The sequence below is a fragment of the Patagioenas fasciata genome, chromosome 7 (genome assembly GCF_037038585.1).
Source record: "Patagioenas fasciata isolate bPatFas1 chromosome 7, bPatFas1.hap1, whole genome shotgun sequence".
NCBI classification, from domain to species: Eukaryota; Metazoa; Chordata; class Aves; order Columbiformes; family Columbidae; genus Patagioenas; species Patagioenas fasciata.
The window spans coordinates 24440832-24464553 of NC_092526.1; the positions used below are offsets into that span (position 1 = coordinate 24440832).

General features: G+C 40.1%; 1 protein-coding gene and 1 long non-coding RNA gene across 19 annotated transcripts; one reads left to right on the top strand and one right to left on the bottom strand.

The window, feature by feature from the left end:
• LOC139828434 (uncharacterized) lies at nt 1-4370 on the bottom strand. The gene is made up of 3 exons (XR_011740007.1): nt 3965-4370; nt 1257-1350; nt 1-141 (listed from the first exon to the last, which is right to left on the bottom strand). It is a non-coding gene; the product is annotated as an uncharacterized lncRNA (long non-coding RNA).
• HNRNPA3 (heterogeneous nuclear ribonucleoprotein A3) lies at nt 4349-22643 on the top strand. Of its 18 annotated transcripts, none has more exons than XR_011740006.1 (14): nt 4354-4508; nt 8329-8440; nt 8931-8954; nt 12877-12999; nt 13086-13232; nt 13315-13525; nt 13772-13861; nt 13923-14030; nt 14150-14230; nt 15297-15443; nt 16331-16456; nt 16542-16613; nt 19685-19757; nt 22357-22643. XR_011740006.1 is itself a non-coding variant. In XM_065840766.2 (13 exons), exons 2-12 carry the CDS (start codon nt 8375-8377, stop codon nt 16592-16594), a joined length of 1158 nt encoding a protein of 385 aa, XP_065696838.1. In that variant the 5' UTR covers nt 4349-4508; nt 8329-8374; the 3' UTR covers nt 16595-16613; nt 16700-18586. The 18 variants fall into 18 exon arrangements, 15 of the variants coding, with proteins under 15 accessions (XP_065696838.1, XP_065696827.1, XP_065696834.1 ...); XR_010651546.2 differs by lacking the exon at nt 22357-22643 and adding an exon at nt 19955-22328; XR_010651547.2 differs by lacking the exon at nt 22357-22643 and adding an exon at nt 22012-22328.
• The last annotated feature ends 1079 nt before the right edge of the window (nt 22644-23722 follow it).

Consider the following 23722-nt stretch of genomic DNA (forward strand, 5'->3'; position numbering starts at 1 on the left):
TTCAATATATTTCTCTTAATTAAGCAATCTAATCAGCCACAATGAGTAGATTGGCTCTTGACAATCTCTAGAGTTTTATTCTACTTACCCAGCATCTCCACTGAACTCCTGGTATTGGTCCATACGATCATTTTAAATGTACTGAGAAAGAATTAAAAGATACTTAGCAGAAGCTACAATAATGCATATTATACTGGTTCAAATTACAATCACTTGTATTATATTTTAGAGCATAATATTTTGCATTTGGCAATATCTATTTCAGAGTACATACAAAATTTGTATGTTAGGAAGAAATAGAAAACTTGTATGGAATTCATTATGAAGACTCAATGAGTTTTTTTTTTAAACAGATATCCCTTAATGTTCCAAATGCAAACATCAGCACATGTGGTATTAGCCTCTGGAATTTAAATTTATTTTGGCAGCTTTTGAAAGACATAAACTTATTCATATACATTTAATGCTATATAAAAAGAACTGCACATATGTCCTTGTATCATAGTGATCTAAAAATCTCAAATACATGTTATAAAATGAATGTTTCTCAGCAGCAACAACCAGAAGATAGATATGTAAAAAATCAACACAATGCATTTTGAAATATCTGACTTGCCATGGGGGTGTAATACTTAAAAGTGGAGTACAATTTACAAACAGATTAAAGCATGGCATGCCACCAGAAAGTATAATCCTAGCATCTTAAGCATAGTTGGGAGACTAAATACAGGAAAGGAATCATCTACATAGCTGTGTTCCCAAAAAAATCTTGTCTGTGACAATCCTTGCCAAAGCAGTTGTTAGGGTCGCTACAGTGTATACCAGATGAACAGTTAAAATTATGTTTGATATAAATCACTGTCTAAAGAATATATGTAAATTTAATTTAGAAAAAAAAAGGGTGAGGTTTTCACATTTAGCAGTCAGAAAAGGCATTATGAGCCGCACAAATTCAGTGCCAGATGTAAGGCTAACTATTGGCTGAACACTGACCATGTGTTTGAGCCGTGCGGATATGAAAACCCCTCCCAGAGCCAGATCTGCATTGCAGTCAAGGAAAGAACAAGATTTATTTCCCCTGCCCCACTCTCTTGTACAGATATGTAGGCAAGCAGGAAATACACCTGCAGTTCCTCATCTTAATAAAATGTGCCAAATAACACTATTTATTTAGTTGTACAATTAATGCTACCTAGTGTTTTCCAAAACTTAGTAACAAAGAATGAACACTAAGATCAAGTATAATAATATATTACTTTTTACAGTTTTGATGTCAAGAACAGCAGATATCTGCTACATCCTCCGTGTTTCTTCTTTCTTCTACATCTCGAGTTTGTTTCTTTTTTCTTCCTGTGTAAACAACATGAATCCCAATTAAGGATTATACTACAAATCGTGTATTTCTTCCATTTTTCCCAGCTGTTATGATTTTATTACACAATTTTTAGCACAGCTGGCTCCTGAGGCACTGACATCTCAAATACAACATACTGAATTACATTTTACCTAGACTTTTCAAGTGTAAGTGGCTATCAAATTCTCTTTCCCCCTAACAATACATATACCCCTTTCTATTTGATCTACATTTAAAGAAAATGTATGTTTGCTAACGAAATATATAGCACAAAAAAAGTATTGCTTTTAAGAAATCCCTAATTCACCCCAGACCTTTGTGTAAATCAAGCAGCATAGAATGTTAGCCATACTTATCTCAGGTAAGCTCCTTAAATATTATTGTTGACACTTTACATGAAGCTTTATACTTTGTCTAGTGCATAATTTTGCTAGAGGCAGAATTTGCCCTATTCTACGATCTAGACAATAAACATGAAATTCTTGTGCATAAAGTCACAGAGGCAAACTATAATATTATGGCATCTCAGTAAGCTGTCTTTCCTTCACTGCTAGAGGTTTTACTGTTTGGTTACTCCTAATATCATCCAAATGCACACTTCTCCCTTTAATTGTGTCAGGAGGCTTCAAGCAAATAAAATGTTAAGAAGAAAACTCAGATAAAAGACAGAGAAAGCAGAAGTCTAGTATAGTATGTTCAGATTTAATCGGCATCTAAAGAAGATCAGAACAAATGGGAAAAATGTTTAGGAAACTATTCAATATATCGAGTTCAATGAATTAGCTCTATTAACATCACTATTCTGGAGGCTAGAATTCAAAATCAATTTCATATCCCCATTCTAATCTCTGTGTAACACTAAAACCAAACTTTGGCCAATTTCACCAACAATATTTACATTCCAAAGATTCACTTTACAAAGAAACGCCATGTAAGAATTAAGCAGCAAAAAAGGACAATGAAAATAAACCAACATTTCAGCCACATAAATACATAAAAGTTAAAAGCCTTTCAAATGTTTTCTTGTTTTTTTTTAACAAGGTACAAACTGTTCCATTGGCTTACAAAGAGGAGAGTACACGTTTACAAACACTGCTAGCAAAAAAGAAAAGCATGTTAGGCATCTGCATAGATCACCAATACTGCATCTGCTACGTAATATAAAACTACGTCTTACTATGAAAATACATCAGCAATACTCTACTAGATAACAACCAACCTGAAAACACTTTACTAGCAGAAAGTTGTTTGCCTCAAATCAAAATTATTATTTTTCATCTAAGACCTCAAACTTGTGGGTAATTTTCATCAGCAACTGTGTATCTTTGTAGAATGTGCGTCTCCCTCATTTACTGCCTTGTCTTTTATGTCAGTGCAGTAAGCATAATATTATAAAATTATCACATTCTGTAAAACTGATTACTCATAGGAGAGGACAACTGTGAATTGAAACTATAGAATTCAAACGTGATCTGCCTATGCATGTGCAACCAAATGAGACTGCAAGACAATCAGGATTCATGAGTGACATGTAGCTGTGAAATGAATGAGAATTAAACTAATAAAGGTATGCTGTGCTTCAAATTTGGGGAGGCAGCTCCTGTGTAAAACAGAACAACTTTTTAAACTAGGAGATACATTAAGCCAGTACTATTGTCTGTCTCACAGTATTCTCATCTTGGGGGAAGAGGCATAAGAGAACAGCAACATAAAAGACACATACATGAAGAATTTTATTTGAAATAAAAAGTTGTGTGGTTTCCTTGGTTGAGAGAAAGAAGATGAGAAATTGTTTGGTTTGGCTTTGATGCAAAGAATATCTGTAAGCTGTTGAGATTTCCAGTGGGTTTTGCTTTCTAGGAAGTCACCTTCTCACAGAGATAAAAATCTAGAAATAATAGTCTAAAAACTTCTATCAGCTTCTATACACAATAGTAGGCAGGACGTTTCTAAACCTATTGGGAATTTCTCTACATATTAAGAAAATTCTCTTTAGTTAGAGAAATGAAACAGGTTCTGACACTTGCAAAAATGAAACATACCTGTATGAAACTCAAAGATTATATTTTCTTCCTTTTTTGAGAGAACTGCAGGGTAAGGGTATAAAGAAATTAAATTAGCAGTTAATACTGAACTTCTAGTGATTCATAACCCTTTTATGCAAGTATTTCAGAGGAGGGGTACCCACCTACAAATCTTTCAGTAAAACTACATCAACTGGTTTACTCCTTTATATAGCAAAAAGATATCTTTAAAGAGAGTGCCAACACCTCCTGCCTAGGGTTAGGTCATTCTACTGAAATAGCTACTGGTACTGTGAGAGAATCAAGACTGAAGGAACTCTGACTTTAAGGGTAAGTTTTTGCAACGCTGTTTTTCCTGATGTCGTTTTACAGATAAAGAAAAAAATTGTTATGTATGTGCTTAACTCTGCTTTGTTCTATACAAAATTGTTGCAGAACACCCCTTTCTTTTGAACTCTCTATGCTAGTTCATGATGACAAACACCATTTAAAGATATGGGCACTGCCTCTGTTTAAGAAACCATAGGAAAGTTTATAAAACTTATTGCTTTGATGTGTTTTGGTATTCAAGCAGAAATAGACTAACCTGTCCTCACTTTCAAAGGGTGAGTGCTAAACAGTCTCCGGAGAACAAATATTTTTCTTATTTCCTCTTTCCAGCACATCCAGAATAAAAATGCGTGCAGAGAGAAGTTAACTTTAGAAAGTTCTGGGCTCATTAGGCATAACCTGATATATCCTCCTGCACAAGTCCTCTCTATGTATCACATCCCCTTCTTCTCGTTTCTTTTCCACAAAGTATTTTAACGTGTCTAATGAACATTGTCCCTCACGGGCTTCCCTCCCGCTCAGCACCCCCATGGCCGCATTCACACACAACACGCCCTGCGGGCCGCAGGCTGCGCTCGGGACTCTGGGCAGGCGCGGGGGCGGGCGACAGTGGCGGGGGGAGGCCGCGGGGCCGGCGGGCGGCCTGACGTGGCGGGGAGAGGCGGGGCCGGCCTGTGCGCACCAGTCACGGCTGCGCGCCGGCGTCACCACCCCCTCAGCGGGCGGCGGTTAGTGCGCGAGGCCGGCGGCTGGCGTGGGACCGACGAGGGCGGGAAGGCGCTTATCCGAACGCTGGCACGGTTATATCGTCTCTTTTCTCTCCTCTCGCACCCCTTCCCCGTCTCCGGCTGTCCCCGTTCTTTCCCTCTGTTTGGGTGAGGAAGGGGCCTTTGCACTGAGGGCGGCCCAGCGCTCGCGGCACGCGGGGGGAGGGGCGGCGGACGCGGAGAAGAAAGCGGTTAACGGCCGCCGCGCGAGCGCAGCTGCTGGCTTTCCCCTCGCGCCCCGTCGCGCGGTGCCTGGAGCCCGCCTTCCCGCCACGTGACCCCCCTCCTTCTCCTCTCGGCTCCATGTTGGCGCTGTAGGAGGTGAGGCTGGTCACAAAATGGAGGTAACGGCCCGCCGGGCCCGGCCGAGGCGCAGGTGGAAGGGACGTGAAGCGGCCTTCTCCCCGTCCCGTCCGTCCCCTCCCCCTTCCTTCCCCCCATCTCGGCGGCAGTGTTGCTTGAGCTTTCCGGCAAAGCTCCCAGGCGGGAAGGGGGGGTGCTGGGCGCGGCGGGGGAAAGGGATCACGTAATGGTGTCCCTCGCAGTTCCCGCTGCCCCCTCGGCCTCGGAGCGGCCGTCGCCTCTTTGTAGCGTTTTTGCCGCGCTCCAGACGCGTTTTTTTCTCTGCGAGATGGCGCATTAGCCCGCAATGGCGGCTGCTGGCAGGAAGAGGGAGGGTGCGGGAGAGGCTGCGCTTCCGCCCTGCGGCCCCGCGGGCACCGCGGCTCCGGCCGCCATTTCGCTGCTGGCGTGGGGGTGGGCCTGGCCCTCGACGGGGGACGGGGCTGTGGATAGCAGCGGCCTGCTCAGCTTTCCTGGGGAACACAGAAACACCCGGGCGCGTATTCGGGAGAGTCTGGCGAGAACTGGGGCCCACACATGCGTGTGTCGTTGTTCTACCCTCCCTACGTAAGCTACCCAGAGTGGTGCGCCAAGGAGATGGCTTTCCCGCTCACTTCACTGGGAACAGACTTTTAAAGCATTAAGGTCGTTTAGCGAAGTTCCCTGCTTCTCGCTAAGGGATACTGGTACACGTTGCAGCACCTCCCTAAAATCCTTCACCCCCTTCCCGGGGTTGCTCGCACGTGTAGGGAGCTCTTGCTGCCCGGGGAGGCAGGAGGGCTTGCAAATAGCTTCCCATTTTCCTTTATCAGCTCCCTCAGCCACACATGCACAAGAGCCACGAGATTTGACCGTGTCCTGCCGTGATCCTGGTGGGCAACACGACGTAGTCCTTCACAAACCTTGCTTCAAATTTTCCTCAACTCTAATGAAGTTGTGTTCAAATGCACATCAACATACAGAGGAAAATACTGTCATGAGATCTTTTTGTTAAAGTATTTCAAGATATGGCAAGCAAAAATGCTGCAGGTTTTTGTTTTGTTTTTCTCTTGACCCCGTTCATTGCAAGCTGAAATGTAAGAGAATTGAGAACAGAGAAACCAACAGGTCACGCTAATTTCTGTTCTTACGTTAAAAACAGAAAAGAAATTGGATCCCTTAGGAAAACAGCTAAAAATAACTTTTACATGTAAACAATTGTTTTAGTTTCTTCAGGGTTGTTGGACTGTTCGACAACTGGGAGGGATGATGATCATTTGAACATGCTTGGAAACCCACCACAAAAGTTATTAAGCTAAAATATTTTTGTTTTTTTCTCAGCAGATGTTCCTATTGGCGTTGGGAATAACCTGCCAACACAGAGCTGAAAATGTATTTTGCTTCTTTGACTCTTAGGTTTGGCATGATACATTGTATGCACATTAGGTCCAATGTAGCTTTTTACCAAAAGATCAACACATCTCCATAGTATTCTCTGGGTGGACAGGTGAACTTCCATCTTGAAAATGTCTGTTTTGCCTCTTTGCTTGTCTCTGTAAGAGATACAGTAGCATTATAAGTTCTTCTGAGTAATGAGGCATCTCCTAGTGACTTTCTGCTCCTTAAAAGAACAGATTTGTTCTCAGACTACTTTCAGTTCTGTAGCTAGCTTGCAGTATATGACTGTTTCAATGCTAGTTTGACTTGGCTGATAAAAATGTTCTGAATATTTTTATTTAGAGTTCAATATAGTATTTTCTTGATGCTAAGTATAATAAAGCTAATATTGACAGCTTTTTTTAAACAATTTTGTATCAGACAAAGTAGCAATAGGGCTGAACAGGGCTGTGTTCCACTTCAGCTAATGGTATCCATCAGCAAGGAGGCAACTCTTGTGGGCCATTGTGGCAGAAACCTTCCCTGAGAGCTTCATGCTGGCCAGCATGGAGCCTCACTGGGGAAAGCAGCAGGTGACAAAATCAGGAAGCGATTGCATGCTCTTACTTAAAACTTAGGCTTATACCTTTCCTTCCTAACAATTCCCCAACTTTCATTTTGCCATACAGCTACTTTTTTGGGAGCCCTTGAGTTGTTAATGTTGTTTCATACCTCCCCTGTATGACTTGAAGAAGTGAACAGCTCATTTGAAACATTTTATATCCTAATGCCTGCTGAGTCAAACTGATGTTTCACTTAAAGGATTTCAAGAGCAGGCTTAACATTGTGTAGAAAGGAACTGAAGATAATACAAACGCTTTGGTGTTATTTCTTCAAACCATTAAAACTGTCAATACACTAAATCATGATACTCATGATTTCACAGTTGACTCTATTTTGAAGATGGATTTTAACATGAAATTACATTAAATAACAATTTTTACTCTGAGTAATGATACATATTGGTCATTAGTAGAGACCTTTCTGCCTTCTCTATGCAGTATTTGCAGGAATAATAATGGAAAAAAGCCAACAACAAAGCACAACTTAAACAAAAACCCTGCTGAATTTCAATTATTTTAATGCAGCACAAATATAGTTTTTCAGTAGCATCTTATTTGATTGACAGTATTCTATTTTGGCTACTGTAATAAAGTTTCAAGAAACATCCAAAGTAGTGATGGACTGTAGCCAAAGATAGTAATATAGTATAGTAAGACAAATTAGGTAACTTAATGATCTCAGGAAACTTGAAATAATAAAAACTAAAGGAAAGGTGGTGGGTTTTTTGGGTGTGGGTTTTTTTTTTTTTTTTAATTTGAGTGCTTAGATTCGGATTCATTGAGCTTATCTTGGGCAATACCTGATTTTTGTAGTGATACATAACATTTATTGTGAATAGTTGGGCATGTGAATAGAGTACAGGGTAGTAATGGAATATATTACTTGGAAGGAAAAGTATTGCAGATGGTTAGTACTACACATTACTGAGGATCAAGTGGTAAAACTTCTGATGCTGCAAGAATAGAATCAGTAAAGGATTCTTGCACTGGTGTTAGTGGAAAATATTTTTCAATAGAGAAAACAAGTAACACATCCTCTAGTGTTCCAGTTTTGTAGACTGGGTAATTGATTAAAATAGGTTACACGGAAGATAATTCTAATAAGCAGTATTTGTGAAATGTAAAAAAATTCTGGATTTAAATATGGAGAAGTAGAATTTGATTTATGTTGTGGGCTTGGGTGTCAAAGGTGGAACTTGCTTGCTCTGGGCCAGTGGTATTCATGATAGTTAGGGAAGACAGTAATGGACATAAGTTGTTTGCTACGGATTTTAGCTTTAGGTTGTACCTAGTTATTCCAACAGCTGTAAAAAGACCTTTGCTAGGACAGCAGGTGTTCCTTCTGCAACTCTTCTTAATTGTGAGCAAAAGAGCTTGAGGATTTTAACTTTACTCCTTTAAATACTTTTTTTTTCCTGCTTTTACCCCTCTCCCATTTCCTCCCATAAAGCCACACCCGTGCGTTGCAGCCCGAGAAGGCCTCGCTCCACAGCATTTGGGGTGAGTACTGACTTATCCAACCTGTTTTCTAGGTTTCCTAGATCTAAAAGAAAGGCTGAGGTAGAGTACCCTTCCAAAATGGCTGCTATTAAGGAAGAGAGAGAAGTGGAAGACTACAAGAGGAAAGGAAGACGATCCTCACAGGTGAGAGGATTGCTTGTTTTTTTAAATTAAAAAGTAGCTATAAGGGGTAAAGATTAAAAAAAACCACACCTTAACCATTTTTATCTGATGTATTAATTCATAGCTTGCTTCCTACCTTCTTCATCCCCATATTAGTGGAGTAACTTTAAATTGCAGTATGTTACTTACAATTTTAAGGGGTGGGGTGTTGAGCATAGTGGGGATATGTTGCTTTCCTAGTTTTCTGTTATAACAAAACTAATGAAATGTATGTTTCTGATTAAAGCAAGGTTTATTTTTTTTTTTTAAGAAATTAATGCATCCTCAGTATCTGCAGGAACTTGATTCCTTCCTATCTTCAAAATCCTGTTTTTAGTGGGAATGAAGACAGGTTCCTTTTTTATTTCTTTTTTTTTTTTTTTTTTTTTTAATAAAAATGGTTGCCTAATAGTCACTGCAAATGAAAGCGAGGCTGTACTAAGTAAAAATAACTGTTTTCTTTTGCTTCTAGCAGAAATACCGTAGACTGAATAAGGTGCGTAGTATAGAGAAGATGTTGGGGCTGTTTTGGGAGGATGGGAGCTAGTTACTGTGGGGCAGGGTGTGGAAATGGGAGGGGGGGAATAAAAAATCTTGATACCCTTCAGAAAATAAGCTCAGTTTTAAGATCAGCAAAGAGGGTATTAAATATGTTTATGCAGCTTATAACTGAGACATTTTCTGATTGTTTGCTTTCTAACATTACTTTTCCAGCGTGCCTGAATATTTTAGCTAGTTCAACTTTTTCTGGAATGATACACTACTGCAGTGTGTGGGGGGCTGTGCACTTGAATTAAGAGCAAACCTTGTCGGAATTGCATGTATCTGGTTGTGTTAGGGTTATTTTGTATTGAAGTACAGCTTCTGGAAGGAGTGTTGTAACTGTCTCACTGCTCTTGGACTTTGGACAGAATGTAACTGGGGTCACTTTGCTGCCTGCAAAATGAGCTCTTGTAGTTTACAAAAGTAGCTTGGGCTGGAGTGTACTTTAAAGTTAAGTTACTACAGAAAACGCTTCACAGAAAAATCTGAGGAGGCCCCAGATGTTTGCAAGCTTTCTGGTTGCAGAAGGCAATGCAGGATTGAGCTGCCGGGGCACAGAGCAGTCTCACTGCGCAGGTTTAACTGCAGGTGAGTGTAGGTGCAGTGCCACGTATTTTGTGGGCACTTGTAGGAGTTCATAGAGCCTACGGTGCATTGGAGCACTCTCCTGAAAAGTCCCTTTAGAGAGAAACACTGCAGCTCCAAAGGGCTGATTATTCAAAACCCCTGCTATGGAGAAGTTAGGTTTATAGCAAACTCTGAATAAAGGCAGTGCATGTCTGCAACAGCATTGTCAGAAAGAAGGTCCTGGGATTTCTGGAAAGATTCAGATTTTTACAAGAAGCCTGGCGGGGAGGCTGCTGATTGCCTTTTTAAATTCCTCTCGTATGAGAGAGGTACAGTTAGACTGCACTGAGCGTGCGGGGCTCTAGATAGGACGCAGGAACCGGTAATTGGGTTTTGCTGGCCAGGAAGGGCGAGCAGAGGAACCAGCTGCTCCCGTAATGCCCCCCTCCCACTCCGGACACTCCCGTGGCGCCACTGCGGCGCGCGTGCGGCCCGTGGCCCCGCCCCTCCGGCTCCATATTGACGGTGGAGGACATGAGACCGCTCACAAAATGGCGGCGGGCAGTGTTACGAAAGACTCGGGATCAGGGGAGGGAGTCCCTAGTCAAGGCTGCAGAGAAAGTCCCCCACCCCCGCGGAGCCTGTGAATGTGTTTGGGAAGTCCCTTAGACTGCTTATGAGGGAGAAACAAAGTGTCTTGCCAGCTGCAGGCAGGCCGGGCATTCTAACTGCTACCCCCCCCACACCCCGAGTGAAGGAGTGCTGCAAGATGGCGTGTTGGCCCACAGCGTCAGCTTGAGTGGGAGGGAGCCTGCTGATCTTGCTGAAGCAGTGTGGTAGTTACACTAGGGAGGGAGAGATGTTTTGTTGAAAGTTTGCTGCCCAGGAGAGATGGCTTTTATAACTGGCTTGCAGCAGAAGGACTGACAAACATCATCTTGTATGACAGAGGGCAGCACTTTGAAAACTGTAGAGATGCTCATCCTCACTAAGAACAAAATGCGTGGAAAAAAAAAACCAACAAAACAAATAATTCCCGAAGACAGTGATGCCTTTTATTTCTGTGGAGAGCTCCTATACCATAGGTGTGTCCTGAGAATAATTTCTCTCTGACAGACGAGGGAAGCTGTAACAGCAGGTATTTTTCCTCCCATATGAGAATGGCAGTTCACGTGCATATAATAAAAATGAGCAGGAAAGAGCTTCACTTTTCCTTTCAGGAGTGACCTGAGGAGTTCTGTGGTCATTCTTTTAAGGTAAAAGCAGTCTAAGTTGCCAACTGAAAACGCCATAGCCTTGAGGGGTGTCAGAGAGCTGTAAAAAATCTGTCCAGTGTTTACTTATATAGGTTTTTTGTATTTGTATGAGTCGGAGCTCTACAATTTCGTGTCATAGATTTCCTTTAATATGCATAGGAGAGTGTGAAACACTTAATGTTCCCAGCTTTAACATAACCCTGCTAAAAATCCACTAGTGTCAGTTGATTTAAAAAAACATGCAATTAGCAACAGAAAACAACATTTCACAACCTAGAATACTTTCTATATATGGTAGATGTGTCACCCAGTAAGATTTTAAGCTTATGTATAGTTAGAAGGGAGAATTCTTTTTTTATTCCATAGTGCAGACCACTTGGAAGACCACAGAAAAGCAGCTTTACTTTGTAGTCACAGAACGATTGATTGTTAATCATTTATATAATGCCTGTAGTAACAAAGTGCCTTAAAGAGGTAGTTGTTACTGAAAATGGTAGGGCTCTTTCTCACCAAGTTTAGCAGGTGTAAGAGCAGGGATTTACTTCCCAGACAGCTTTTCATAGTCTTTAAGAGTGTTGTTTCCTCTAGTACAACCTGAACACCATAAGCCAGTGGTTTCCTGAAAGCAGTATATAATTCAGAAATTCTCTCTTGTATCATGTATTGCTTTACTATATTCATTGTTCTTTTGGGTGGTTGTGTTACACTCAAAGGGATGTGTACTTTTCTGACAAAACCTAGTGCTGCCACCCCCTTTATTTGAACTGTGGCAGAGGTGAAAGCACTTTACCTTCAGGTTTGAAGCAAGACATCTACATGTATAAGTCTGTGGCTGGGTTTATGTCATTCACCTCTCAAGCTAATGCTGCATCTAGTCTAGATTAACCCACTGCAGCGGAAACAGTGAAGCCTGTTACATATTCATGCTGCAGAACTGAAGTCATACATAGTATTGCTACCCAGCAGCATAACTGGCCAGCACCTTGTTGCAGAGTATTTTACAAGCATAAAAGTACCAGCTTGTTAAATAAGATTTTATTCTGGTTGCTTTTTATGTGAGTTAACTGTCTTGGGGATGGAAGAAAGTTGTAAAATCATTTTTCATAAACTGCTGTCAAATGTGCAGGGATGTTCCCTGCCTAACTGAAAAAAAGCATGCAGCACTGAAAGAGAGCAGAAACACTAATGCACTTGTAGGCCCACTTTAATTGTGCTGTAGAAAACCAGACTCTGAAAATTAGAACATTTTAAAATGTGTTTGCTCACATGTAGGTCATATTGTCAGGAGCTTCAGTTAAAATTGTTGTACGATGCTTGCCAAGGTACCAGTTGTAATTCCAGTGGTTGTACCCACTACTGGTCATTGATTAGTCATTATTGAAGACTTTAACCTGTAAGACATAAGTCCATGTTGGTTCCCATTTAAGAGGTATCTCCTGTAACACTGAAAACCGCGTATGTACTTGTACTTCCTTGCTCACATGCACTCAACTTACAAAAGGATCAGAGTACAAAATTTACCATTTAAAGGAATTAAGCATTGATAAATTTCTTCAAAATGCGTAAAACTAACCTTTCAAAATTTATATCCCGAAAGATTAGACAGTTTGGACAATAACCTTTTTTTCTTGTACACCGTGTTCTTTAATTTTTTATAGTTCCTCATGATTATGCTTCATAAAGTGTTAGAACTTCCCTTTATCTAGCAGTGCTTCGTTGTTATTCCCTACGGAGCAATGTGCAACTCGAAAGTAAGATAGGCATAAAATGGATGCGCTTCCGAGGGGCTGGGAACCAACCGAATTATTTAGCGTATTGAAATCTCTTTACTGTTGTTTGCGTTTGAGCAGTCTTAAGTTGTTAGTTAGTTAGGGTTTTAATTAAAATCATGCCTCATTAAGTGTTAATTATGCTGCTGTCTAAACCCGTTAGAAGTCACTATTTTTATGTAAGTGTATTCCATTTATTTGTAGTTACCATGTACACAGATAATTTTTAGTAATTAACTCTGGTTTTGTATTCAAAATACGGTTTTGATTTTTTATTTTGTAGGGCCATGAGCCGAAGGAGCCAGAGCAGTTGAGAAAGCTGTTCATTGGAGGTCTGAGCTTTGAAACAACAGATGACAGCTTGAGAGAGCACTTTGAAAAATGGGGCACACTCACGGACTGTGTGGTAAAGTGTCAAATATTTGTGCTTTTGAAAAGATATAGGTACTTAATAAAGTACAGAAATGCAGAGTTCTCCCTATGTTTTTGCAGGTGATGAGAGACCCACAAACAAAACGTTCCAGAGGCTTTGGCTTTGTGACTTACTCTTGTGTGGAGGAGGTGGATGCTGCCATGAGTGCTCGACCACATAAGGTTGATGGACGTGTGGTTGAACCAAAGAGAGCAGTTTCGAGGGAGGTAAGTTAGTGTTTTGGTCAACCTTATTTTCTGATCTTTACCTAATAATTTAAAATGCTCAATGTCACTTTTGGTATTGTAGGATTCTGTAAAGCCTGGGGCACATCTCACAGTAAAGAAAATATTTGTTGGTGGAATTAAAGAAGATACAGAAGAATACAATTTAAGGGAGTACTTTGAGAAATACGGCAAGATCGAAACCATAGAAGTCATGGAGGACAGACAAAGTGGAAAGAAAAGAGGCTTCGCTTTTGTAACTTTCGATGATCATGATACAGTTGATAAAATTGTTGGTATGTAACTCTGCAGTAAAAAATGACTTACAGCGTAAAAGTGTAACGTTAGATTTCGGAACAGCAATGTGAAATGTAAGATGTTGGCGTAATTAACTGCTTGACTATTCTAAGAGATGGGGTAGATTTAAACTTCCTTTTAAAAGTGTGGTCATGCCTTACAGTAGCTTTCTGTGAGAGTTCTACAGCATATTGTTTTCAGTGATTTGATTTTCTAACTCTCTGCTGTTTCACAATTTTCTCCAGTTCAGAAATATCATACTATAAATGGACATAACTGTGAAGTGAAAAAAGCACTCTCAAAACAAGAGATGCAGACTGCTAGCTCTCAGAGAGGTGAGTTTTGAGTTGCGCATGGTTATTTGAGGTAACTGATTTTCATTTAATGTAATTTAAGCCAAATATTTTGTAGGTCGTGGGGGTGGCTCAGGCAATTTCATGGGTCGTGGAAACTTCGGAGGTGGTGGAGGGAACTTTGGCCGAGGAGGAAACTTTGGTGGAAGAGGTAAATGACTGGAATGTTTATATAGAATGCGATTTCTATTTTATTATTTCTTATGTCACTTGGCTTAAACACCAAACACGTGTGTTCAGGGAAACATTCTCATCTGTTTTGTGTTCCAGGAGGCTATGGGGGTGGTGGTGGCGGTGGTGGGAGCAGAGGAAGCTTTGGGGGTGGTGACGGATACAATGGATTTGGTGATGGTAAGTGTATTGTTCACTTTTTTTTTCCTCTCCCCCCAATGTTATAAGCAACTGTAAGTCTTGACTTCACCTTGGAAACTAAGTCTACTTTGGTGATAATGTTTTCTACATTGTAGAGCTGTGAAGAGTTAAGTTTTTTTGTTTTCCCTACAAAGTGATGGATGGAAAAAAAATACTCCTATATTTACCTTTTAAATAACCTTATGGCATGAGGTCATACAGCAGCTGTTTGATTATTTAGAACTAAACAAAGATTGTGGTGTCAGTTAAGATGACTAAAAATGAATAAAGCAGTGACCACTGGCTAACACACCAAGAATCTTCTCTGTCAACTGTTAGGCTTTCCATGGTTCGGTATTATCTTTTTCATTGTCAAGTTTGGATGGGTGTCAAATGCATGTGAAGAGAACTGTGGAAATTAACAAATGGCTATGGAGGGAAAAATGAGGGAAGTAGTATGTGGTTATTTGTCCTGATTCTGTAAGCATTGTAGTGGTGCTGGGGTGTTTTTTTGAACCATTTCCCAGTTTGGATCTACTCAATCAAAATGTTGCAGGCCAGATCACCGTCTAGAATACTAAGAATTTCAGATATGCTTTATGAGATTATAAAAGAATACATGTGTGTCAAAGCTACTGGACATTCAAATAAAGCTGTATATCTAGATAAAAACTATAAACCAGAATTCTTTTGAGGGCTTTGCCTGTTGAGTTATTTCGGTTCAGAGCAATAAAAGAATGATACACAGTACTGATGGAGCCATTTGTGTAAAGAGGCAGTTATTACACGCAATGCATGATTGTGGTGGTAGCAGCATGTCCATGTGATGAACTTTTAAGTATTGTACTTCAAGGGTATACATAAACTAATGGGCTTTTTTTTGTCTGGATTAAATAGTTTAGATAAATTATGCAATCACAATTAATATAATACAGGGAAAACATTGTGGGACGTTTTTATTGTATGTTTGTGTTGGTGTGTTTCTTGGGGGTGTTTTTTGTTAAATGTTTCTTTTCTTACCAGTATTTAGCTTTGGTGTGTTTTGTTTGACTTTTCCTGTTCAAAGGTGGCAACTATGGAGGTGGTCCTGGCTATGGCAGCAGAGGAGGGTATGGTGGTGGAGGAGGACCAGGGTATGGAAACCCAGGTGGTGGATATGGAGGTGGAGGAGGAGGATATGATGGCTACAACGAGGGAGGAAATTTTGGAGGTGGTAAGATGCCAGCTTTAATTAGACATCTTTTTTTTATTTATTTATTTTTTTTTTTTTAAGGCAGATCTGAGTTGTACAATGCCTGAAGTATGATACTGCATAAAAGGAATTATACAATTAGGTCTTAATGTAGAATGCCATATTACTTAAGGAAAGGTTTTTTCCCTCTGGGTCAGCTTTGATGTACTTACTATACAATATTGTTTTGCCTGGAACTTATTTTTCAAAATGCAGCCGCTATAAATCAATGTGTGGAGGTAAAATAGGAGAATTTTGAAGCTTTTGACCATTAGAAGTACGCTGTTACTGGCAGATATCAGTTCATAGCATGTACCCCACATCCTCCCTTGTGAGGACTAGAAATCTTAAGTTTATACAAAGCTCTTAAGTGTTTATGCCAAGTTTGGGGAGTCAAACTACAAAGTCTGCTACATACTTCATTGTGCCCTCTGGGTGTCTATGTACAGCATGTGTGTTACAGTTCTCTTTCTAGAGCAAATGAATAGTATGTAGTTAACACTGTTGTCATATGTGCAGAGTGTTGAGCAGTGGAAGAATGACAGTGAAGCTCATGCTTTTCTGAGTTCGGAGGCCTCAAATTTGACCTGTTGCATTAACATCAAATTACCTACTCAAATCTGTATATGTTTGCTATTATTGCGTGATGTTTTTCATCTTCAATGAGATACCTTTCTAATCTTCAAAATGCTAAGGGTCTTCTGTCATTTGTGCATTGTGGGTAGAAGTAGCATGCAAGAGGCTTGCAATTCTGTTTTAAATTGTTTTAAACAATTAAAATTTACATCTACATTGGATGTCATAATTTGGCAAGCTTCATGTCCTAAGTGTTCAATGAAAGTGGCTTTATAAATCTGCATTTCTTTCAGGTAATTATGGTGGAAGTGGAAACTACAATGATTTTGGCAATTACAGTGGACAACAGCAGTCTAACTATGGTCCCATGAAAGGTGGTGGCAGCTTTGGTGGCAGAAGTTCAGGCAGTCCCTATGGTGGTAAATACGATTTTGTACAGAAAATACTTTTGTGGGCAAAATTTCTTGTTATTAATTATTTCAATGTATACTTTGTGTTTTGTAGGTGGTTATGGATCTGGAAGTGGAAGTGGGGGCTATGGTGGTAGAAGATTCTAAAAATGCTACCAGGAAAAGGGTAGGTGCAATGCATATTTTTAATGATGATTAATGATGTACAACTGTTCACTGAGAGTAATAATTTTCTTATCCTGTATTCAACAGGCTACAGTTCTTAGCAGGAGAGAGAGCGAGGAGTTGTCAGGAAAGCTGCAGGTTACTTTGAGACAGTCGTCCCAAATGCATTAGAGGAACTGTAAAATCTGCCACAGAAGGAACGATGATCCATAGTCAGAAAAGTTACTGCAGCTTAAACAGGAAACCCTTCTTGTTCAGGACTGTCATAGCCACAGTTTGCAAAAAGTGCAGCTATTGATTAATGCAATGTAGTGTCGATTAGATGTACATTCCTGAGGTCTTTATCTGTTGTAGCTTTGTCTTTCTTTTTTCTTTTTATTTTCCCATTACATCAGGTATATTGCCCTGTAAATTGTGGTAGTGGTACCAGGAATAAAGAAATTAAGGAATTTTTAACTTTTCAATATTTGTGTAGTTCAGTTTTTCCACATTTAGTACAGAGAACTCTATAACAGAAATAAAATGTAGTTTAGGGTGTTTCCTTGTTAGTTAATAGAGAGGATTAATGCATTTCTCAATTACTATTTTGTATTAATTTAAAGTTAACAATAGAAACACCTATTGATTTGCAGTCTTAAGGGGTCTAGTCTCAGTGTATATATGTAACTGTCATTGACATGAGTTACATAGGCATACAGAGGGAAAACATCTGTATGTTGCATTATAGTTTGTTTAGATGTATAACTAGGATTGAGTTACTCAAATTAGTGTTTGTGAATTATAGAACTAAGCTTTACCTTAATGAAAATTTCAAATTACTTTTTGGTTTGTGCATATTTTTTTAATTTGTAGTTCTGTATTAGTACTAGCGCTTCAAGAAAATAAGGCATGATAAATATTTTAACAAGACCAACTTCAGACACATTAAAGCTGTCTCCCGTCTCATTTGAGATGTATAAGGGATAACTGCAGTTGCTTAAGTCTTGGGTGAAGAGAAAAAGAAACTTGCTTTTTACTTTTATATTTATTGTAATTCCCAAGAAGTTGAGGTGGGGGGAATCAAGTGCCTGTTTCCTTGGGATATACAATGATTCTGTTTCAATAAAACTATACTTTGGGGAGGGTGGCTTGGAATTTTCATCCCCTTCCTTCGTCCCCATTTCCCCCTCCCTCACACCAGACTGTGCTGTTTCAATTAAATGAGGCGTCATAGTGAGTTATAGGTGTGTTCCTCAATAACTTAATGGCTATATACTTTCTTGCATGCACCCTAGGCAATTTTCTGGACACATTCTTCTGACTGGGAGCCAAGGGTAGCGCAGGTGTAATCACTGACAGTCCCAGGTAACGCGTTCCAAAAGCCCATCCACAGTGGGCTCTAAGTAGTATAGTTTTCAAGCTTCTTCCCTTGCAAATGTCTGCGCTCAAGTAAGAGCTCAAAGATAAAACAAAACACGATCTAGTTGTATTTTACTGACTAGAAACACTTGCCACAGTCTAGAATGGTACAGTCTTCAGTTTCCACAGGTAGAATGATAGTGTGTTACAATTTGATTTGATGCACTGGAGTAGCAAATCTTATCAGCACATATGGCTAGAAATTGTACTTCATTCTCACTTCTGACCTCCAAATTAAGGCACTGCATCTGTCCTTTTCTCAGCTGATGTGAATTCTCTCAAGTATTGCCAGGACAGTGATTCTGTCAATTCAGATTCAGAAAGTAGGGACCCAGTCAATAGAAGAAATGCTCAAACACTTGACAATATGGTATTGGAATTATTCACACCTGTTTCACTTCTGGGTCAATGTGCAGTATAAGGTAAATGCAATTCCAGTGTAGGAATGAATCTGCAAAGATGTGTGAAATGGCTCAAAGGCATAATCAGTCATATTAATAATGAATTATAATTTTAAGAAGTAGTAGAAAAATGAGTGTGTTGTTTGAAAAAAACAATTAAACGATGTTATTTAAACACTGTTATTGGCGTGTATTTAGACTGCAGTACACTTAACCAAGGAACTGGTGTCAAGACGATAGTCTCCAAACTGGATTTCAAAGTTTGCTTATTCTTTTCTGTGGAGTTTTAAAATATCTCTAAAGTTAAAGCAAGAATTGGTGATCTAGTGAACGCTTTTGTTGTACATATTAATTTGGGCTTGGGGTGGGGGGGAGGTTGTATTTCAATAAAGGCATTTTTTTAAACAACCCATTTGGAGTTTGAAAACATTGGAAACTAAGACACAACTCACTAGGGAGTGAGCCACCCAACTACTGACTTGCTTTGTGCGTCACTATACTTAGAAGATGTGTAGACTTGTACCTGGGGCCTGCATCTGATTGCAGGGACAACTGGAGGATGGGGTTGGTGTCCCTTCTGACAATTGATCTGGTATTTCTAAATTATTTTAGAATGTATTGACAGTGTTCTTGTTAACAGGGCCTGTACTGTTTTTAACAGTAGCTGTACTGTGACAACAATGTTAACTTTGAAAAATAGTGTCATAATAAACTTTATGAACAAGATCTGTATGCAACCTGTTAAAAGAGATGGATGTAAGTGATGGCTTTGTAGGTGGGTGGGGTAGCATAGCTGTTGTTTGTGTTGTGGGAAGGTGCGAGGACAGTGATTAACCAGCTTTAAAGAACCTAGGATGTACTTCTGTGATCCATACTTTGCTAAGGAGACTCGTAAGACAGGACTTCAGCAGCCTATTGAGTATGGAGAAGTCAGCATAATTAAAGAATGACAAGGCAGCAGGAGCGACAGCTTCAACTTCCAGACAAGTGAAGGCATAAGATACTGTGCTGATAGTGAGCAGCTGTCCCGAGGCTAGTTAAATCTGCTAATCACAGCTGAAATATCGAAGAAAGTCTAGCAAGAGTTCTTCACGTTTTGGAACCTCCTTGAGTGATAGCTACTTGAGTTGACTCAAAATCAATAGGTCTAGCGGTTAGACCTGAAAGGAAGGGCAATGAGCATAGGTAAGGTTTGCCTTTAAAATTTTTCATGAATTATAAAGAGTAGTGGGAGATTGTTAAACAAGGTAAGAGTAATTTCTTTAATTTTCAGGTTGAATGAAGCTGCTGCTTGACAAAATGGGCAATGTCTTGCACATCCTCTTCAATTGAAGGTTTCTGACTGGGTAAGATTTGTAGTGTATAGTAAAACACTTGTTTAACCCTTATTTCCTTCTAGGCTTTCCTTTGCCAGCCTTTTAATATCAAGGAAAGCCTTAAATACTGAGGAGCAAGTACTCCAGCCTGTCACCCAGTGCTGCCTGTGCTGGGTGAGGGCTGCTTGCTGCCACAGTGCTATTCAAGAATCTTCTGTCCCTGGCAGGTACAAAATTGCCGTGTGTCCGAGACCAACAAGACCGAAATGATAAATGCTATGAAATATGAGCACTAGTTACCATGGGGAGTGTGCTCAAAGGGGTTTGAGAAATTGTTTGGTACCTTGTGCTAGAAAGAGCCGCCTTACAGAAGCCTGGAGAGGTGAAGACGCTGAAGCGGTTCATTCATCACAGTTCTCAGCAGTGTGATGTGCTGCTGCTGCAGTTCTGTAAAGGCTCTTGGCACTGGTTAGAGCAGTGATTTCCCTCCTAATTAATGAGTCTTGGTGTACCAGGTGGGTTTGGATTTCTCTGTACACTTCAGAGTTCCCTTTCAGGTTATTGGTGCTTTCAGGCAGGGCAGTTTAGTGGAGGCCAGTGCTGTTGGGTACCCAATACCCGGCTGAAAGCACAACTACGTTTATAGAGATGAATGGCAATGAGAGAACTTACCATGGAATCTGCTTTTATGCACACTCTTGGAACATGTATTTCCTTTTCTGCATCTTTGATTGTTACAGATCTGGAATATTTTTAACTGCTTTTATATAGTCTATTACCTATTTATACTGATGAATGTATTTTTGAGTCTGTGACTTACTTTTGTGAAGTCAGTTTCTATTTTAGTGTTGGTTATGCTCCAGTTACTCAGAAAACGAAGTCAAATGGGACCTGTGCATTTCAGTTTAACCTGGGGCTTATGCATGTTCACAGACTGATTCAAGTATTTAACCTCATTACCTGCTGTCTGTAAACATCCAGAAAGCAAGCTGTTGACATTGTAATGTACAATTACAAGTTAACTTGGATGAAGTTTACAATGGTAACATTGAGATTTTCTTGTAATCAGGAGCTGCTTAGTGGAAATCTCACAAAGAGTTGATAGATTTTTAAAAAAAACATTGACAAGTATTTTTGTTTAGCCAAGGTTGAACCAGAATTTTTAAAGTTGCAGTGAGGTGACTGTGTCCTTAGTGCAGCATGCTAGGCAGGTTGGTGCAGAGGTGACAAGTGTCCTTGCAGCTGAAGGTGGAAACCTTTGCTTTCCTCTGCTGGGCACAGTTCTCTTGGGAGCTCACCCAGGTGTCTGTGCATGGCAGCAGGTGACAGGGAGCAGCATCACTTGCACCAGGATTACTCAGTTGAGGGCAAATGCTTGTGTACCTGGGGGAGGAGGAGCGTTACAATTTTTTAACATTAAAATCTTGAAAATGTTTTAACAAAAACTCTAGTTTGTATCCCATTAGTAGGCCTGTGTTTAGAACAAAGCTCTGCCCTAACAGGAGAGGTTTCTACATTGCTGCAGACCAGTCTGTGCTCTGGAGAGGTCTTTTTGCACCACACATAGAACTAGATACACTGTTAAAATTATTTTCACACTTGCATCCATAACATCCTTGTTAGATTGATTTGCTTAATTTCAATTATTCATATCCCAATTTATTCAGAAAGAAACACTGTCAAACACATCCTGAGGTAGTACTTTGTCAAGTATATCTTTGTCCAAGAGTTAAGAATGTGGTTTCATGGCTAAGTTTTTCTGTGGTGGCTGCCATTGAAAACAGCAGCTGGAACTGGAGAGGTAAAGATGGGAAGTTTACAAAGAATTGGCCCTGAAGCTGCAGTTCTGCAGAAGTTTATTTGATACCTAAACCTGTGTGTTAATCTATAATAAAAGTAAATGGTACTTTAAAATGTATTTCCCCAAAAGGGGCCCTGGTTGATGCAGATGTGATGGGTGTTTTGCTGTTACAGAACAGTGAGATGTGACGCTGTGTCTTAACGTTGATATCCTTTAAATATTTAAGGTGGGCAGGGGAATGCTCCTAGCCTTTCAGACATTGATTGTGTGATGTACTGACTTGCTGTCTTTGGTTCCTGTGTTAAAGACGTTAACATGTTCTCATATGCTGTCTGCACTGCAGTGGAATATTCACTCACGTATCAGTCTGTGGTCTCTGACAAGTGTTTGTGTCTTAAATTGTGTGGAGCATGAAAGATCTTGAGTATCACTAAAATTCAGGTTATCTGATGGATGATTCTTTTTCTGCTGTGGGTGCTACAGGTTGACATCTCTGTCTAAGATTAGCTTTTTCCTGAACTAAAGTAATCCAAGTATCTCCGTAGAAGAAAAATGGCCTTCATGTAGAAGATAATATCGCAAGACTGGAGCCACAATAATATGTTAAAGTAACTGGCAAAGACATCACGAGCAATGGTGCTAGTGTGCTGCAATCTTAGAACTTGAGGTTAAAGAAGTTTAAAAATAGCATGGAAAAATGAAATATTTCAGTATAGTCCATAATGGATTGAAATTTGTTAAAATATTTCTATTTTGTATCAGAATAAAGTGTACATTGTCAAATGACTTACAATCTAAAATGTGTTGCCATCACTTTTTTTTTTTTAGTGCTGCGAGGAACACAATGTGGTCTTAAATTATTGTAATGCATTAAGAGTTACAGGATCATCTTTCCAACTCGGTTCTGCAGGTCAGAAAGCCTTGGTTCAGCCCAGCTCCTCAGCTTTTAACAGTTTTAAAACTGAATGTTTTGATCAGGAAATAAATGATCTCCAGGTGGAGACTTGTCAGTGTATGGAGTCAACACTGATACATTAGACTTGGCAATGTCACTCATCCCTCTCAGGTTTGGGAACATGCTCTGTATCTCAGTAATAATAAATTGAAGGATATAACTTGCAATCTGATGTTTTCACATACACCAAAATAACATTGAATTTTTTTTCCTTACCGATTTTGGGGGTTGCAGTGCGAGTACGTTCACAGTGTTCATGAGAAGAAAAATACTGGTTTAAACAACACAAGTTGTTGTGGTCCGAGTTACTTCAGCCTGATTCTTTGCCTGGTGGAATTCAAACATGGCTTCTGTGTTAACTGCAGCTTTGTTGTTGCTCTCTTCATTTTGGCAGTGGAGTAAGTCTCCCTGTGTAGGGGTTTAGACATGGGTAGTACAAATCCCGCAGCTCCTGCAAAGGCCCTAAGGATGCTGTTTGCCTTCGGCTTTTGCATTAGTGCTAAAATAGGGAACAAACTGGAGGGCAGGTGGTTACAAAGTCTCTTTTTTATAGCAAATTTGTAATGAAAGTATTTATATTACAGTGAGAGAGAACACTTCTGCTCTAAGTTGGAGACATTTTATTGCTTTGTTAGTGGTGGGGGGTACCCAGGAGCCCTCACTCTTTTTAGGTTCTCCGTGCTTTGCCATCAGACCTACCTGTGCATTAGACTTATGGTGGGTCAGTGCTGAAAAGACCACCCTGGGCCACAGCTGGTTGTGCTTCCCCCTTAATGCTTTTGCTCTGAAACAGCCATCTTTAACCGTGGATGAGATCCTCTTGCTTTCAATGGCAGCAAAGTATGGCGTTCCTCATGTCTTGCCCAGGCTTGGTGACTGTGAGGGATGTTTTTCTGCCCAGGCAGCTGGTGGCAAAGTCAACAGAGGCACATTTGAACAACAGCAGCAAGAAAAATCTCTTGCCTCTGCAGTATCTTTGATTGAGTTTAGCTGGTGCATGGCTGCCCTGTCTAGAGCAAATAAATCTGCTTCATCCATCTAATCCAGCCTCCAGGTTTTCAACCACTGCTACTGACCCATTGCTCCAAAAGGAGTCCCTTGCGCTCGGCGCCTGGCAAGAGCTGTGCAGACAGGGACTGACACGCCGCTAACAAGAGGAAGAGCAGCACAAACAAGGTAAGCGGCCTCCAACTGCAAATTGTGTCACCTGGATTTACATTTCCCAGCATCTTCTGCAAA

Bases quoted from the DNA above. Each gene is read 5' to 3' on its own strand.
- HNRNPA3 (XM_065840754.2), top strand. From the start codon at position 8,375: ATGGCTGCTATTAAGGAAGAGAGAGAAGTGGAAGACTACAAGAGGAAA. The intron at 13,526-13,771 runs GTATGTAACTCT...AATTTTCTCCAG, and splicing joins TACAGTTGATAAAATTGTTG to TTCAGAAATATCATACTATA. The intron at 16,457-16,541 runs GTAAATACGATT...TGTGTTTTGTAG, and splicing joins TTCAGGCAGTCCCTATGGTG to GTGGTTATGGATCTGGAAGT.